This window comes from Acanthochromis polyacanthus, chromosome 3 (genome assembly GCF_021347895.1).
Source record: "Acanthochromis polyacanthus isolate Apoly-LR-REF ecotype Palm Island chromosome 3, KAUST_Apoly_ChrSc, whole genome shotgun sequence".
Taxonomy (NCBI): Eukaryota; Metazoa; Chordata; class Actinopteri; family Pomacentridae; genus Acanthochromis; species Acanthochromis polyacanthus.
Genome location: NC_067115.1, coordinates 25,061,603 through 25,079,505, shown reverse-complemented (window position 1 = coordinate 25,079,505; position 17,903 = coordinate 25,061,603). Strand labels below are relative to the sequence as shown.

Below are 17,903 nucleotides of genomic sequence, written 5' to 3'. Positions count from 1 at the left end.
TCCCCACAATGATAGAAAAACACAGTGTATGTGTGTGTGTGTGTGTCTATGTGTGTAATGTTTGACATTAAGGGGATTCACTGAAGAAGGTCCATGGATTATTCAGTGAGGGTGTTTCTCTGGAGTTTTTGCTGTTGATGCTGTGAGCACAGCAATTGAAATTCCATCCACCACTGTGAACAATGTGCATGAATGTAAATACAGGATTTTTAAGCCTGACGTTACCCAGTTATTTACATTTCTTTATTGAAGTCGCAGTGATATGTCATTTTTAAGGTCCCTTATGGTGCGCATCCATTTGTATTTTGTTGCGTGATTGTTATAAACTTGTAAGTGTGAAACAAAAGCTGTGAAGGCATAAAAATGATCCCTTACAACCCTGAAGCCTCCCTCCCTTTCCTTCCAACTTTACAAGCCAGTAACAGTTTTACTCAGCTGCTACATACCAAGTGACGAATCAATAGTCGTCCCACTGCCCACTGCTTGCAAGTCGAGCAAGTCAGAATAAAGGGATGGCTGGCAGTCAGCCACATTTGATAACTTTCTAGAGCTGCTTTTGTTAAGTGTGAAATGTCTCAAGAAATGAATAAAGCTCACCAAAGTTGCTCCTGTTGACTGAAAGAGTGAACACAAAAGTCCTCATGCACCTCCAACATCTGAGGAACTGAAGACCCAGAGCTAAAAGGATTGAGATATATTCTATGACTTTCAAGAATGAGCTGAAAAGGGGAACAATAGTCTTTAAATTTTTATTCCGTCAAGAACGCAGTGGAGTTATGTGATGATCAGCGTACATTTGTCTGTCCATCTGTCATTCCGTCTGTGCACAACATTACTCAAAAACAGACAGACAGATTTGGATGAAGTTTTCAGGGAAGGTCAGAAATGACACAAGGACCACCTCATTAGATTTTGGCCGTGATGTGGTGTATCCGTCGGAAATGATACAAGGAACAGTCGATTAAATTGTGGGAGTCCCATCAATGCCCGCTGCATGCTACATATTTAGGTCATGCAATTCAGTATCCATATGTAATGTACACATGCATAGCACATACATGTGCTCAGTGCAAAGTCATTTTGTTTGTGAGTACATCTATGTAAATGGCTACATTTTAGGTTGCTGTGATTTCTGATCAGATATAACTAATAAAAAAATGCTGCATTTAAAAAAAACAAACAAAAACGATGCATTTCTGACAATGCCATATCAGGGAATGAATACCCCTGGTGGATTACTGCACTCTCTGAGTGCTTTTCTTGTTCTTCAAGTAAAGCTACTCTGGAAAATGAAAACAAAGCAAAGAACTAAACTCTAATTGTAATTTCTTTCTCAGAATTTAGTCTCTATTCTCCGTATCGTTATTATAGGACCTTTTTCATAAATGTGTTTGTCCGAGAAATATATCCAACATCTGGTGGAGACATGCTGATTTATTTTTGTTTGTTGAATCTAAAAATACCCAAATTCCTAGAAAGAATACCAAGGACATTACCTCACTGTCCTCAGCAGTAGGTACGTCCCAGGGAAGCAACCACTGGGGAGAGGTGAGAAAATTTTTTATTTTTTTTGTAATTTTGTCTAACTAACCTTGCAGAAGTACATTAGAAACCTGTAATTCACTGTAAATCATCCGTGACCTAAACGTGCTTATAACCGCTCTCCTGCTAGCGTACAGTGTCTCTCCTGGGTACCCAGCCACATGGAGAGCGTCTGAGGGTTTTGGAGGTCAGCTGTGAGCGCTCTGTAGCTGTCTGATAACTGCTGCTGTGGGTTTCATTTTCACTAAAGGGATGAGCAGCTCTGTAGAAACCAACACCCTGAAGACACTAAGAGTATACCCTCATCTTTTTGTACATGTGACCAGAACTCAGGCAGAGGTGTACTTCAGGAGCACTTTTGCATCAATTTCAAGCCACTTAAAGCATGTGGCCCATGTCTAAGCCATCTATTTACAGATTGATGGTTTAACATCGGTAGACTGAGCATTCATTTATCTCATTTCAATTCATTTAGCCCACATGTTCTTTTTGCAAATTAATTCATATAAAGCGTAATGGTCTGTTAACGCAATATTGATGAGGTAATGCTGATAGTAATGAGATGCTCAAAGTAAATCTAAGTATTTGCAAATGGATGAGCACATTCATCCACATATATTTACCCCCCTTCTCCCTCCAGCTGACCATTAATATAATTGACCATGCTTGCTGCTCATCATCTTTTACAATTTACCAGCAGAGAATTACATTGTACATAGATTGTTTGTCCCTTCCCTTTGAAAATAACCCATTGAAGCATTACCTGAATTACATTATAGGAAATGTAGAATAAATATTAGGAAATCCAGCATTTATATTTTTACCTCTGATTGGTTCGGCTCAGTTACAACAACTTAATTAGGAGAAGGGAAACTTTGTCATTGTGTTAGTAAGAATGGAAAGTAAACAGTGATCTCTGATGTGAAAGTATTTTGTCAACCCATCCACTGACCCCAACCTCCTCCACTATGTGGACTACTGCGGCTGTGTAATTACTTTATCTTGCTTCATTACTCTGGACATGATTTCTGTGTCCACAAGAAGGTGGAGTTGCAATGAAAAGCAACTCATAGAATTGTTGTTACATAGCAGTTTTTTCTGGTATGTGGTACGATTAATGGAACTTTTCTGCAATACCTGAATGCCCGAGGGAGCATGAGCGTAACTTACTCTTATTGAGGCTCAGTTCTTTCCTTATTTGATGTGTGCAGTTTTCTACCCCCATTTTGTTCTCTACTTTTGACATTTTCACTCCAACAGCGGCGGAGTTTTGTGACGATCGTTGTATGTTTGTCCATCTGTTTGTCTGTCTGTTAGCAACATTATTCGAGAACGGACCAATGGATTTGAATGAAATTTTGAGGGAAGGTCAGAAATGATACAAGGATCAAGTGATTAGATTGTAGCAGTGATGCTGCTTATAGTTTGGATCCACGGATTTGTTAAAGATTTCTGTTTCATTGCCAAATAGCAGCACAGAGTCACTGTAACTATGACAACAAGTAAACCTACTACAAATCCACCACTGCAGACTTTTCAGGACTTATCCATCGGAAATGATACAAGGAACAACTGATTAAATTGTGGGGAGTTTCTGAGTTCCATAAATTGCTGCTGCCTGCAACATATTTAGGTCACGTGATTTGGTATCCGTACATAACACATGCCTGTGCTCAGCACAAGGTCATTTTGTTTGTGGCTACATCTGTATTAAATCCCCACATTCTACGGTGTTGTGATTTCTGCCACAAGCCTTTTTAAGATTTCAGCCATCGGAAATGATAAATGACTGAGCAGCCTTGGCAGAGTACTGCGATTTCTGACTGTTTTCCTCGTTTCCTTTTAGATTTCCTCACCAGTCGTTGCTTTAACTCGTAAAAATTCATCTTTGAATATCAAAGTTACATAATTACAGAAGTGTTTTTCAAGAAAATAATTCCCATCTGCTTTTAAATGGCTTAGAAGTAACTCCTTCTCTTCATCTAGAATGCACAGATCTACGTCACCTCTTTCTTTGTCTCCACTCATTCCTCTCGACCTTGCAAGCTTGCTTATACAGCTCTGCACAAACACTGGAGTACTTCAGCAATATATGTTTGCACTGGAAAGTGATTCTGAAGAGAAAAAAGTCTCACATAGTGCTGAACAATGCAGTGTAGTATGGTTTAACTACCTCTTAACATTATTTTGTAATCAGGGATAAAATGAACTCTGAGGACTTTGTGTTTCTTTAAACCCATCCAAGTGGTCTTGGTGGTGCAAAGAACAGAGTGCACTGATAATGTTCACTCAAATTAGTGAATGAGGAATCGCTTTGGTATGAAATTTGCAGACAAGGATTCTGTGATTACAATTTGTAAATCATAATAAAAATGTGCAATACAAACATTCAGTAAAATCGGAAATTGTGTGTTAGGTCGCTCCCGAGAGGTTGTTGTTGTTTCCTGCAGTGAAGGAAATTTTGAAAACGTTATCACAAGGAGAGCAAAAGGGAGGAGAAAGTCATGTAAAATGCGTGGCCAGTAATAAGATTATATTTGCAATCTATATCCACTGAGCCAGACTAGAAGAAGAAGAATAAAGCCCCCACCCTGTAAGTTGGCAGGATTAGTTCCTTAAAGTCCAAATCCGTGTTTTGGAGATGGTTATTGATGGATTACGACTTCAAGATGGAAATGCTCAGCCAAGACTGCTTATTTTACTCTTGGTATGTCTTACAGCATATATAAAAAAACACAATATGGACACTTTAACATGGTAAAAACCTGATTTGCACTGGAGGCGGTGTTGAAAATTCTAAATTTGGCTCATTTTCCTTCAGAAAATTCATTTGCTTTACTGAATTAATTTTCCTTCAAACAGACATTTCTTTTTTTATTAGATTAAAACTAAGTATCTTCCATTTAGATTGAAGATAATCTGATGAAGAGGACCGAATATGGCTGTCCAACATTGTTATGGCACCATCTTTGGAAAACATCTCATAGTTCTATATGGTTGTCGAGAAGTCATTCTTAAACTAAGGAATTTACACTGTTCTCCTACATAGTGATTATTTTTGAAGCCATCAGACGACAGACATATCTAAATCAGTGTTAAAACTTATTTTTAAAAAAAAGCTGTTATAAAATTAGAAAAGAAAAAAAGCAGAAGCCTAATAAGATGTTCAGTGAACTGCCAACACAAATCACAGATAAAATTGTATTGAACTATGAGGGGGTTGTAAATGATTCTCATAAAAACAGAAGCAAAAGTCATGATGCATCATGGTGATAAAGCAAAATAAAATACATTTTCATGTCCTAAACTCCACAACAGAACAGTAAGGTTTACCAGTCCGTGTGTTTTTCTCCCAAAAGCCCACATCGAGCTTCCTCTCCATCTCCTGCATCCACTGCTCCTGTCCCCTCAGTGATTCACACCAGCGACATCCCACATAAATCCACTGCTACTGAAACATTGTTACCTTTGATTCATTTCATTACTGTGGCAGGTGGCAGCCACTACTACGACAAAAGTTGGACACATGCAGACAAATACAGCACACACACACACACACATATGCTTGTCTGATATTGGCCGTAGTAACAGCCAACACAAAGTAATCTGCCAGTGCGATTTAATGGCTGGCAGTGTACTTTGTTCAGCTCAGTCAACATGTTGAATTTAATTTCCTCTCTCTGTCCTTCAGCTGGTGATTTATTTTTTTGTTTCCTCTTTTTTCCCATTCCAGAGCAATATTTCCTACTGTGTGTGTGTGTGCGTTCAGTGTTTTCACATCCATTTTTCCTGCCCATGTACTGCATATATCTGCCTCTCTGTGTGTTTGTCTTTGGTGTCTGGTGTTGCTCTCTGCATTTGTCTGTCTCTCTGTATAATATTGGCTTATCTCCTCTTCTGTCCCTCTGTCTTGCTCGGCTTGTCTGTCCGTCTGTCTGTCTCCCTTCTCTCTCTCTCTTTGCACCCATTTTCCCGGGTTTCCTTAAATCTCCCCGCTGCTGAGAAAGTGAGTGACAGTACTATATGCACAGTCTGAAAACAACTGATGGGGATTTTAACCAGATACGTCACAACTGAAGGGGAAGGGAAGGAGGGAGGCAGGGAGGGAGGAGAGGAGGAGAGCGATGAACAGAGACAGAGGGAGAGAAGGAGAGAGAGAGAGAGAGAGTATAGAGGGATATATTGACTCAAAGCTGGTGTGCATGCTCCACAGTGTGTGAGAAACAGAGGACGTGAGTGCAGGCAAGATGGAGTGCTGGCACAGATGAAGACTGTCCCTGGGTACGTTTTCTGTGGACGGCTATATTTGTGCATGTGGATGTCTGCATGGGTCTGCGCACATGTGCTTGCATGTGTGCTCCTTCGTATGTAGGTGAGCGGGTGAGTTTGAGAGCAACATGCTGCAAGTGATCATTTTGTACATGGGTACGCAAGCGGTGAAATTTGGGTGTTGTTACGTAAGAGTGGTGATGAATGAGTGGAGGTATTGATGATGGAAACAGGCAGTTTGGGGTCTTCATCTGTGTTGAGGGTCTTAGCACATGTGTGTGTGTGTGTGTGTGAGAGGAAGTGTTGCTGCACTGTAACTTAGTATGGCCAGGAGGATGGGATGTGCTCTTGGAAATGCAAGTTTACAACTGAGGTAAGTCTGCTCTGTTGATATGGATGTGTGTTAAAAGATTGCCTCAGTAGATATGGAAACAAAAATGTTTTATTCTTACAGCAGAACTGATGGAAACAAAGTAAAGCATCAAATCTTGGTAGTATTTTTCAGTTAATCTGCAGATTTTTTTTGCATGGCTTCTGCATACAGCTGAGGCATTTTCAATTTAAAGACTAAATCTAAAAAAATCGAAATTTAAAGACTAAATCTAAAAGTTATCCAAAATTAGGTTCCTGTTAAGGCAGATCATGCACCATCCGTCTATTATGAAAGAGAACTGAGAGTTCTCCAGAGCTGAATCATTTAATCAGTTATTTCATGTGCAAATTTATGGAAACATCATCAGTGGCAGTTTTCATAATTAATTTTGTGTGATTCTTCAAGCAAAAGTAACAATAATTACCCTTTTCCAGCCTTTCACGTGTAAACATTTTCTGCTTTTCTCTGCTTACTATTAATGTAAATTAAAACTCTCTGGCCAGACGAAACAAGCAATTTGAAGATGTCAGTTTGAGTCGTGGCAACTTTGCTATTTTCTCACTCTTTCAATTATTAATGACCTAATCTATAATGAAACTGAAGTCAGCACTTTGATATGTGAGTTTTCAGCCAAGCACTTTTCAAATAACGGAACATAATTAAGAGAACGCCTGAAGATTTATGTCTACGTAAGACACATCAGTCAAATACAAGTCAGTAAGAAAAGAAATAGTTTTTCTGAGGAAAAGCAGAAAGCCAGGGCAGCATGCTGATAAACAAACATTAGAGAACAAATGTCTCCAGTAACCAGCACTGACGTGATGGAGATATAAAAAATACAGTGGGATGACAAGTGACGGCATCCTTAAATGACCTGCAGTTGTAACACTGTGGTGATTTAGTTTGCGTCTCGTGCCGCTGCTTGTTCGTGAAGTGGATCTCAATTTATTTTTTTCTACTGTTTGCATATTTTAGGTAAAGACCAAACCCAGTTATTTTTATCTTTTACCATTTTAATCTAGGGCAGCACCGGGAGACAAAGGGAACATTGCCACATTCCAGTTTGAAGTTTGTTTCTGTGACGAATAAAATCAAAGCAGCTCTTGAAATATTAAAGACACAGCAGCTCTGTGGGAGAACATGAGAGAAAACGTCTTCAGTCTTTCCTTAATCACTGTGAGAAAAATAGGAAATGACAGCATTTGGCTTAACAACGGTGGAGTTCGGTACTGGTTACTATGCTTCATTTGGTGACAAATATGCTAAAGACTGAGAAAGACTTCAAATAGTATTATGTAAACATTGCACAGGAGACTTGCAGATGAGAAGGAGAGGAGTGAAAGAGAGAGATAAGAGAAGGATTAGAGTGAAGTGCAGATACACAAGTGACATTACTTGTTCATACTTTACAGCAGTACATTTAAATATTCATTCAGAGCACAAGCTCGGTGTGCTGACACAATGTGTGAGTCACACTTGAAGTGGCAAAGGTTCTGGCAAATTCTATTTTAGCTTTTGAGATATTTTCAATTCCACAATGTTTCAGATGTGCTGTGATTCTCAGCATATTGCCTCTTTCAGCGTGTCGCCAATATTACCTTACCTGGAATAGAATGGACCCCTGCCACTGTGTAAACTCACAGAAAGTAGACAGTTACAAACCCACAGGAGGCTGAGCTGTTGTTTATGTGATCCCAGCTGTTATTCTCTTCATCTGTTTCACCTCATTCATTCCTTTGCTCTCTCGTCGGCTCACCCCTTCGTGATCGTCATCACTCCACAGTCCCGTTTCACCGTCCACATGAGTGTCTCCAAGCCCCCGCCACCTCCCTCCACCTCCCACCTGGCCATCCCCCCTTCCTCCTCCTCCACCCCTTCCTCATCCGCCTCCTCCCCCTCGGCGACGCCCCACTCCACCGGTCCGCCCCCACCCTCGCCGGTCAAGATCTCTATGCAGGAGCACTTTGCCATTAACGTGTGCCCAGGGCCCATCCTCCCCATCCCACAGATCTCAGACTTCTTCCCACGTTTCCACGACTACCCCTGCACGCCGCCGCCTCCCAGGGAGAAGAAGATCCTGAAAGAGGAGACTTTCAACGGGGAGACGGGCGGAGGATACAAGGATGGGGAGAGGAGAGGGGAAAATGACGGAGACAGGGAGGAGGCCGTCGACTCTGATGATGATGACAGTGAGTTTGGAGGGAGAACAAAAGTTTCGTGGTGGGAAAGTTGTGTGTGGCCACTAATGTGAAAATTACTGAGCATGACAGCATAAAAACAACACCGCCAACTCTGAAACTTTGGAGAGGAGCATCACATTGCTTTGCTCAGTTTCTGCTTTTTTTCCCCCCTCAAAAGCATAGCATATGCTTACAGAGTAATTGTGGAGTCAAAGCGTTTTTCCAAAAGTATTTGTCACTCCCACTTTATGTGACACGGCGGTGCTGATGATTTATTACACAACGCCACAATAGTGGGACTCTAGTTTCTGCTCATTCCAAAACAGTAATCAAACATGACAGATCAATTCATATTAGGCGGCGTCATGTTTTTTAGAGACCATCTGCTACAAATATGACTCAGAGCTTTTCAGGGAGTGTGTGTGTGTTTCACTCAATGTGTCTGTCAGTAATTGGCGTGGTTTGTGTTGCTTTTTAAAGCCTACCTGGGAACGCTGGAGTTCAGCCTGCTCTTTGATCAAGAGAACAACTGTCTTCATTGTACTATTCACAAGGCAAAGGTACACACAGTTTTAATATCTTCTTTTTAGAAGCTGACTGTCTATCTGCGTGTGTGGTTGCATAATTTGCCTTGAAGGCCGGGAAAGAACAGTTCTTACGTTTGCACAAGACATCTCGATGCCTTTGTAGAGAGACACGTTCCCCTCACGTCCTCCTCAACTCAAAATCATGGAACTACAAAATGATATCTGGTTGCTTTCGTAGACACATTTGTCATGGCCGTCATACAAGGACACCAGCCTTGCATTACATATTGTGCACTGTCACATGACGTTAATTATGTAAATCTCACAGAACAGTTCCTTTGAGGACAACACATCAGAGTAGACGAGAGTAGAAAACACTGGCATAGAAAGACACACCCAGAGGCGCTATTGAGATGTAACTACAGTAGAAGAGGTCCGTCATGCTCGCTGTCTTTTCTGACCCCGTCAGCTGTGTGAGGCGTTTGAGGATATAGTGACGTCACCTTTGACACTACAGTAAGTGTGTGTCTGTGTCTGTGTGTGTCCACAGGGACTGAAAGCCATGGACTCCAACGGACTGGCCGATCCATACGTCAAGCTTCATCTCCTCCCCGGGGCTAGCAAGGTCACTGCTCCAACCTTACCTCCATGGCAATTAACGTAACATGCTGCCACACTGGGCTGTCCCAGACACTGACACTCGCTCACTAAAGTTGTAAATCACTCAGTAACTCGCGGTAAGAAAAATTAATTTATTCAATGGACTGAACAAAAGGCGACACCTTATTTACTGGAGGAAACAAACAGAAAAACCTAATTATTTACTTTTTGTAAATAAGAATCTTTCCTGTTGACTCTCGATTATCAGACAGTATGAAAAGGTCAAAAAGCGCGAGAAACGTGTAACACGGCAGCGGGCTAATTCGCTGTGACGTTTCAAGCCGTTGAGCGGGAAGCATTTCAGTTGGTTACCGCTTAATGTAGCTCGTCTGGTGCTCCGCTTTATCAAGCACAGACATGTTCTGGTCCGCTGCGCCGCTCTTGTCTTGTTTTCAGCTCAAGCAGCAGGAAAGATAAGGCTCGCCGCCACAGCAACCCCCAGCCGCGACAGAATGCAACCTGTTGTCGGCCATTTTGGCTCAAGGTTGGCACGAAATGAGGTTACAACAAGTGCAGGGGAAGACGCCCGGTTGAGATAGGTTGGCTGAGGCCAAATGTCTAAGGTCTGAGGTGCTAACAATAACAACGTCTGGGGGATTAAAAAAAAATTATATCCTCCACCTGTCTTCTGTTTGTCTCCTCCACCGTTGATGTCACTCTCCTTTCCCCACTTTCAGCCCTTATCTCCGTCTCTATCTCGCCATCCGCCTGTGACCCTCTTTGACCTTGAAATACCAACAGTGTGCAGAGAGGGAAGGGAGACAACTGAGAGGGAGGAAAGGAGGGGAGGTGGTGGGAGGAGGGGGAAGCGGAGAAGAAGGGAGGGAGAGGGAGACAGATGAGGGGAGGACAGCAGCAGGTGGTTGTCATGGAAACAGGGAGGATTGTTACACGGCTCACGTCAACAGGCAAGTGTTGGTGGTGGCGGTGGGGGAGAGGGGCGGTATAGGTGGTAGTGTTGGGTTGGGAGGTGGTGGAGGGGGGCGCAGAGAGAAAGCATGAATGAGTAGGTAAGCACCCATGAAGCGCTGTTTGCTAAATACCCACCAGACGGGGGCCACATCACTCGGAAAGTAGGAGAGTGAGGAAATGAGGTTGACAGACTCGCTCGTCTACTCGCTCAGACGTTTGAGCTTGGCGGTGACTAATCCGGAATAGGTTTTCAAGAATTTATTTTTTGCCAACATGCCGAGGACGGAGGCCCACGTGTCCTCTGCCCCACAGTCGAGCGTGGCTCACTCTGCGATGTCAAAAACACACTGCAACCCAAGCAGCTCATGACCTTGTGTGTATGCAGACGCGAAGGATTTAGTCTCAGCCGCATAGAGAGGCTCCTGCCATCCCTCCCTCCTTTTCCTTCTCCATCACCGCCTCTCTCTTTCTCGGACGTAAACAGGCAGCGACACGGTATAGTTCTTGGTGCCTCGTCGATGGCCATTGGTGTTTTCATCTGCCCATTTCGAAACCGAGGCGCGTGGAAAATTCACTCACTGGCTGCTCTAGGGATTGAGTAAAGGGGGACTGTGAAGTAAGTAAAAGGATCCATGCAGGCAGAGTGTGATGGACTTATAGCGAGACAGAGATAAAATATTTAGAAACAGATGCAATAGCACTGGTATAAAAGGAAAAAGGAAGGAAACAGAGGGAATTTTTTGGATATGCTTGTAGATGGAGACTTCAGTGTGATATCCACCCCCAGTTTGGTCAAAATCAAGGAGCGAAGGCTATTTGGGAAATAGTTCTGTTGACTTGGGCTGGCACTGTGCAACACCGCTGCCTGTGTACGGCTCCTCCTGCACGTTAACGAATCAAACAAATGACATGAATCGAAAACACTTGTTCCCCTTGATGGACCGAGCTCCAGAGGGCTGACTCTTGTAGATAAGCCAGAGAGAGGAGTTTCCAGCGTGAAAAGGGAGAATTAAAAAGAGGGACAGTGAATGGAAAAGAGGAAAGGCGGCACAAGCTGAACAATAGGATGTGTGGGGACAAAAACAGACCAAGAGAGAGGAAAGATGGCAGGGAGCGTTTGGCATCTGGCCCTGAGGCGCTGCAGCAAGAGGCTGACAGTGGCAGAAAGGAAAAGAAAGAGGGCTGAGGTGTTTGACTTTGATGCTTCAGAAATGAGCAGGAGTACAGTAAGAGAGGAGTGTAAAGACTTTCACTAGTGGCTGGACATTCAGACTGCACACTGACTACAGTTCTGCAAAAGCCCGCAGTGGAAGACGTTCCTTTCCCAAAATTAATTTAGCAACACAAGTAAAAGACATGTTATTTGCGATAAATTAAAGAATGCAATTCCCTGCAAACAGACTGTTTTAACTGTTTATTACTCCACCAAGGAACGCAGCAGAGTTATGTGATGATTGGCGTTGGTTTGTCTGTCTGTCTGTTAGCAGCCTTACTCAAAAACGGATTAACAGATTTTGATGAAAATTTCAGGGAAGGTCAGAAATGCTACAACGACCAAATGATTAGATTTTGGCAGTGATGTGGCTAATTGTCTGGATCCACAGATTTGATAAAGATTTCTGTATCATTGCGAGATAGCGTCACATCATCACTGTGACTATGACTACAAGTGAACGCTATGTCAACTGTCTGCTGACGATCACATGATTGTGATCCTCCTACAAATCGATCGTTGTGGACTTATCGGGACTTATCCATTGGAAATGATATGAGGAACAGTTGATTAAATTGAGTGGCTGTTTCCAAGTCCAATCAATTCCTGCTGCCCACAACATATTTTGGTCACGCGATTTGGTACCCGTACACAACGAACACATGCATAACACACGCCTATGCTCAGTGCAAGGCATTTTGTTTCTGAATACATCCTATTAAATGGCCACATTCTATATTACCGTGACTTCTGATGATCAGCACCAGTTGTGACATGTGAAGGTGACACTATTTGTAGCCACCTTGTCCCTCTGTTTAGTAGTTTTAAGAATTCCATGTTTTGTCCTCATATATTCAATAACAACAAACAAAATAAACCCAAAGTTAGCTCTTCAGTCGTCTCTTCGCTCCATCAAAAATGCATGGTGCTGCATAATTTGCTAAAACAGCTGGCAGCCTTCTAGCAAATGTTAGGAAACAGGAGTAAATACTGTATTTGTTGTGGACTATTTTAAAAGGTGGATTAATACACATTTGGCACTCTGGTGAATATTTACAGCAGCATGTTCAATGTGGGACACAAACACAAACAGGGCTTGTGTTCATAATAAAAAGGCTCATATCACCCAATGCAACAATGTGGCTCATTTTCATAGAAATGCAGAATTAAACTGCCGGAGGGCTCCTTTGATATGTTTTTGGACAACAATGGAGCCGTATGCACACAAGCCACTATACGTCCAGCTTCGGCTGCCAAGATAATACTCCCTCGTGGATCAGTTTATTGTTGATTTGAGCCTTTCTTGATATTTTTGGAGAATAAGAAAAAATAGACAACATTACCATGCTTATCCTTTAAGGCACTGTATCAAATAAAACATGAAAAAAATAACTTGAAGTTATATAAGTGAAATGCTTGACCTGAAGAAAATAAGAAAACTCTCAAAATTCTACTTAGAGTCCTTATGTAAATACTTTTCACCACTAATATCCTCCCCTGCAGCTCAGAACAGCCAATTAGCTCTGCCGACAGCTCTACAATGTCTTATTAACGCAGAATTTTATTACTAAAACGTTTATAGAGTTTCTGCTTCTGAGCAAGAGGTTTGGATTTGTGTGAAGAAATTGTAACTTGGGAGTTGGTAAAAATTCATTTTTCTGGGATCCAGTCCCAGTTTCCACAAGGGTTTATAAACATTAAAAAGAATACAATCCAAAATAAAAACTTAAACAAGATGAACACGTCCTGAAGGCAAATGTGGGAAATGAGGCAGCAAGTGGCTGCAAACTTTATTTGTGGATGTTGGAGCTATTAGGGGCTCGTGGGCATTTCCTCTCCTGGAAAGCCTGAATTTTTCATGTTGATTGTGTTGTGTGGTTTAATTGGCTGCTGTGTTGTGTTGTGTTTGAGACACAGAGCTTGTTTTGGAGGCCTGGCTGCTGCTAATGCACTGTCAGATGAACAGGTGAGGCGAGAGGGAAGCCTAGCGTCCTCTCACTCCCTTCTACAAAGTAGGCAGCAGATGTCTGCGATTTCCTGAGGGACGGAGATAAATGATGTTTCCTCGCTCTTCCTCTCTCTGTCCTTTTTCTTGATCTATTGTCGCTCCTTCTGCTACATTTTCATGATCTTTTATTCTCTTTCTCTCATTCTGATCTGAGGAATTTGCTCCCTCGCCCTTGAAACATTCCTTGCTCTTCTTTTATTCTTTAGATCCATGACTTTCTTCTCATATTCCCTCTCCTTCCCCTTTTTGCAGGCAAACAAGCTACGCACAAAAACCCTCAAGAATACGCTGAACCCAGTGTGGAATGAAACGCTCGTGTATCACGGCATCACAGCAGCCGACATGACCACCAAAACCCTCAGGTAGGATTCTCAGCTCTGAAATTTCATTCCAGCCAGCCATTAGCACGATTCCCCAGACAGCCAGATGACTGGTTTATTATGCTGAGGATGAAGATCTATACTTTCAGTCCTCCTGTGGACTGCCAGCGAAGAGTCTCTGCTTCCCAGTGGGTTTTTCCAGGTATATAATTCATTATTTCAGCCCGGCGACACCAGCCAACTGTTCCACTTGCTGTTGCTGCAGTAACTGTTCAGGTGTTGGCTGTGCCGCGAGTATCCGCCCCTCTCCTTCCCACAGCGCTCTCCATGTGGAGTGATTGAGGTCAAACGTAGCCATCTTGGCCCAAAAACTCTGACGCACTCGTGTCATCCTGCGAGTGTGAGTTGATTCAGAGATAGAGTTTCGCGTGTGTTTTGTTTGTGAGCGTGTGCGGCGCGTGCAATCAGTGTCAGCTTCCTCGCCGGGTTCATAATAGGGTTGGATGGCATTGTTTATCCTGAGGAAATACGACGCACGCAACGCACACGGAAGTATGTGCACGCACGTACGCAAGGGTCTCGTCTACGCGACACACACAAATGCAGAACGTCAGGTGTGTGCTTATCCTCTTGTGTGTATGTCAAGGGCAATCACTGGCAGGAAAGAACATGCATGGCCCCTCCTCTGCATGTGGACAAAACACACACACACACACACACACACACACACACACACACAAACAGCACACGTCCTTGAGGTCTTACAAACACACACGTCCGGAAATAACACTTTCTCTCCCTCCCTAAACTCACGTGCACAACATCCGCTGGAGAAGAGACCCCTCAAACTAGAGGAAACCCACCTGACCTCTGTTCAAGGACATAGCCCACAGTCACAAACCAGCATGGGGGCTCTGGCTAGCCAAACTGAGTAAGAGGAGGAGGTGGAGTGTGACCAGCGAGATGAAGAGAGGGAAAGAGTGGTGGCTGCCAAGACCAACAAAGAGAGCAGGAGGGAAAGCGTGAATGATGTCGAGTGACAGATAAGGGGGGTGTGGAAGAGGATACTAGGGAGGCCAAGACCGAGAAGGATGACAGAACGGAGGGATGGAGGGAATCCAAGGGTCAATTGAGGAAGAGAGAGAAAGAGGGATTGGCGACGGGAGAATAGTAAGACGGGTAAAGTGATGAATGAGGAAATTCACTTAGCGGAGGAAAAAAAGGCAGAGTGATGGGGAGGAGTTTGCTCTAAGGGGAGCCAGAAAACGAAAGAATGAGGACAGTTACAAATATTTGAAATGAGCCGGAGTGAATGAGGCGCCGTCTGACAAGCAAGGAGAATGTGGAGAGAAAGTGACAGTCATAAAGAGAGAGGGAGGGAGAAAATCTGCTCAAACTCTCTCCGGATGCGTTCAGGCACCAGCGCAATCCCTCCACCAGTAAACAGACTTTGTTCTCATCGCTCCTCAGAAAGTGGTGAGCAGTGAGAGAACAGCAGAAACGGAGAGGGATCCCCCGTGTGATGTTTACTCGCTGGGTTGTGCCCTGCTGCATTCTCATCTGCTGGTCTCAGCAGGGCGCAAAGGAGGGGAAGCTGTACTCTTTGATCCCTGTTTCTGTGCACTGCTGAGCAGGAGGACTCAGCCCAGACTCAGCCTCTCTGTAGACCTGCCTGAAGGCCCGGACAGTGCAAAGTTTATTGTTAAACTGGGCCACACTGCAGCCAGGCTCAATATGTACCACTTTAAAAGAATGGGTTTTCATGTGAGAACAAGGATTGTGTCAAGGCAGGGTTTAATTCAGCCTGTCCCTGGCAGCCAGTGGAAACATACATCATCACCTTTAAAGCTCAGGTGCATTTAGACATTCAGCAGTTGATGTGACTGTTTATTTGGAGTCATTGTTCTGGTCAGTTCATGGACATAAATCCAGTATACACTTTCTTTCAGCTCTGTTTATAGCTTCTAACAAGTTTAGAGAAAAACGTCTGACTCTGGCTGTTCACCAGCTAGCTGCTCTGTCTGTGGTGTGGTGCTGAGCAGATAGTGTAGAGAGGATTATTAAATCTTTTTCTCTGAATACAGCTGCCTGCTGCTGCCAAAAAAAAAAAAAAAACGGAGTCATTAAGAGTGAAGCACAACAATGAAGCTGCAGTGAACTGTAACTTGTTATGGAGTTTCACAAAGCCAAGTGGAGCTGCATGTTTGATCATTACCTGTCTGCTCATCACTAGGAGTTACCTGTTTAGTGTTTTCATCTGATACTGTTTTAAGCACATTTTAAAATTACAGTTCTTTATATCTCAGTCCTGGGTAATTAGGTGATGCCTGTGGTTCCTGTGAAAATAGTCTTTAAACAATTATTTTGCCAGATTTACAACATTATTCTACAAACTATTTGTCTTCACCATGGATCTGATGTCAAGCAGCACTGTTTTCTAGTGTTTTCATCTGAGAGACTGCTCTTTTTTTGCTGTGGGATGCAAGTGATGGCAGTATTCTAGTTTCTTCCAATTTCTCTTCATGATGATGCTGTTGTCTGCAGTGTTGTAGCCAAGACCTCCTAAATCGACACCATGTCATGACCAAGATAGTAATAAGTATCAGATTATCAAAAGTACAGCTAAAGCATTACTCTGACAAAGATATTCAGACCATTTATATGATGACAGAATGGTCAAAATAGGCCCAGTTAGTGGTTCTAGGAGAAGTTCAAACTGATGAAGGAATCTCACATTCACTACTGTTCAAAAGTTTGGAGTCACTTAGAAATGTATGTAATTTTGAAAGAAAAGCAGTTTTTTGTTGAATGAAAATACATTAAATTAATCAGAAATACAGTCTAGACATTCTTAATGTGCTAAATGACTATTCTAGCTGGAAACGGCTGATTTTTAATGTAATATCTCCATAGGGGTACAGAGGAACATTTCCAGCAACCATCACTCCTGTGTTCTAATGCTACATTGTGTTAGCTAATGTTGAAAGGCTAATTGATGATTAGAAAACCCTTGTGCAGTTATGTTAGCACATGAATAAAAAAAAGTGAGCTTGGAAAGATATCCACTCACATGTCTACAAAATGTTGGTTCTGAGCTGTGTGGTCACAGCAGGAGAAAATGTAAAAGGTGTCACAAATTCCTGAAGCTGATGGAGGCTTGAAGAGTCTTTAGTTTGTCCAGAAACAGAACCACTTTGTCTGAAGCGCTGCAGATGCCAGACAGTGCTTGCAGTGTGCAGTCTGTGCAATAACCATGAAAAAGTGACTGTGATTAGTGATGACTGTGCTAACTAATTTAGAAGGGTCTGTCTGCAGATTGCAAGACAGAACGTGTAGCAGGAAGCATGGGAGCTGTGTGAACCTAACTTTAACTCGAACCAGCGGGCACGCACTGAATCTTGTATTGGATGTGACTTGTAGTGTGATGTTACTCTCAAGAGAGCATGTCTTGTGGTGGCGTCACTTGTAGTATAGGCGTGTCTTGTAGTCTTGCATACTGCAGATGGATACTTTTGGACAGTAAGGGTCTGGTAAATGTCACTCTACGAGAAGTCACAGCAAACTGTGAGCACAGTAAGACAGAATCTACATGCACCGTTGATGACCATTGAAAAACAAATGCTTGACTGTAAAACTAAATTACCAATGGCAAATCATTTTTTGAGTACTTTTGCCCTGTTTGACCTGTCTTATGCCTAGTGGCAGGTCACTGAGGTGCAACTGATGCATTCAAGGGGTGAAAAAGTTGTTTTGATTGATTTGTTGAAAGGAAAAATACCAAAGTGATATCCTCTGTGACAGTTATCTGAGCTATGGTTCCAATAACTGCTTCAAAACAAGGTCAGTGTCTTTAACTTAAAGCAATGGCAGCAGGAAATGGATTACATAAATGCATAATT

At 42.7% G+C, this 17,903-nt stretch overlaps 1 protein-coding gene across 3 annotated transcripts in view; it reads left to right on the top strand.

The window, feature by feature from the left end:
* Positions 1-5,609: 5,609 nt before the first annotated feature.
* Positions 5,610-17,903, top strand: part of doc2d (double C2-like domains, delta) — a 39,239-nt gene continuing 26,945 nt past the window's right edge. Inside the window, exons 1-5 of one of the 3 annotated variants that reach the window (XM_022206834.2) lie at positions 5,610-6,184; positions 7,968-8,373; positions 8,845-8,924; positions 9,442-9,516; positions 13,937-14,046. In XM_022206834.2, coding sequence (XP_022062526.1) covers positions 6,152-6,184; positions 7,968-8,373; positions 8,845-8,924; positions 9,442-9,516; positions 13,937-14,046 — 704 coding nt within the window. In that variant the 5' untranslated portion in view covers positions 5,610-6,151. The remainder of the gene's footprint in view (positions 6,185-7,967; positions 8,374-8,844; positions 8,925-9,441; positions 9,517-13,936; positions 14,047-17,903) is intronic. The other 2 variants (XM_022206835.2, XM_051945389.1) reach the window with 2 other exon arrangements.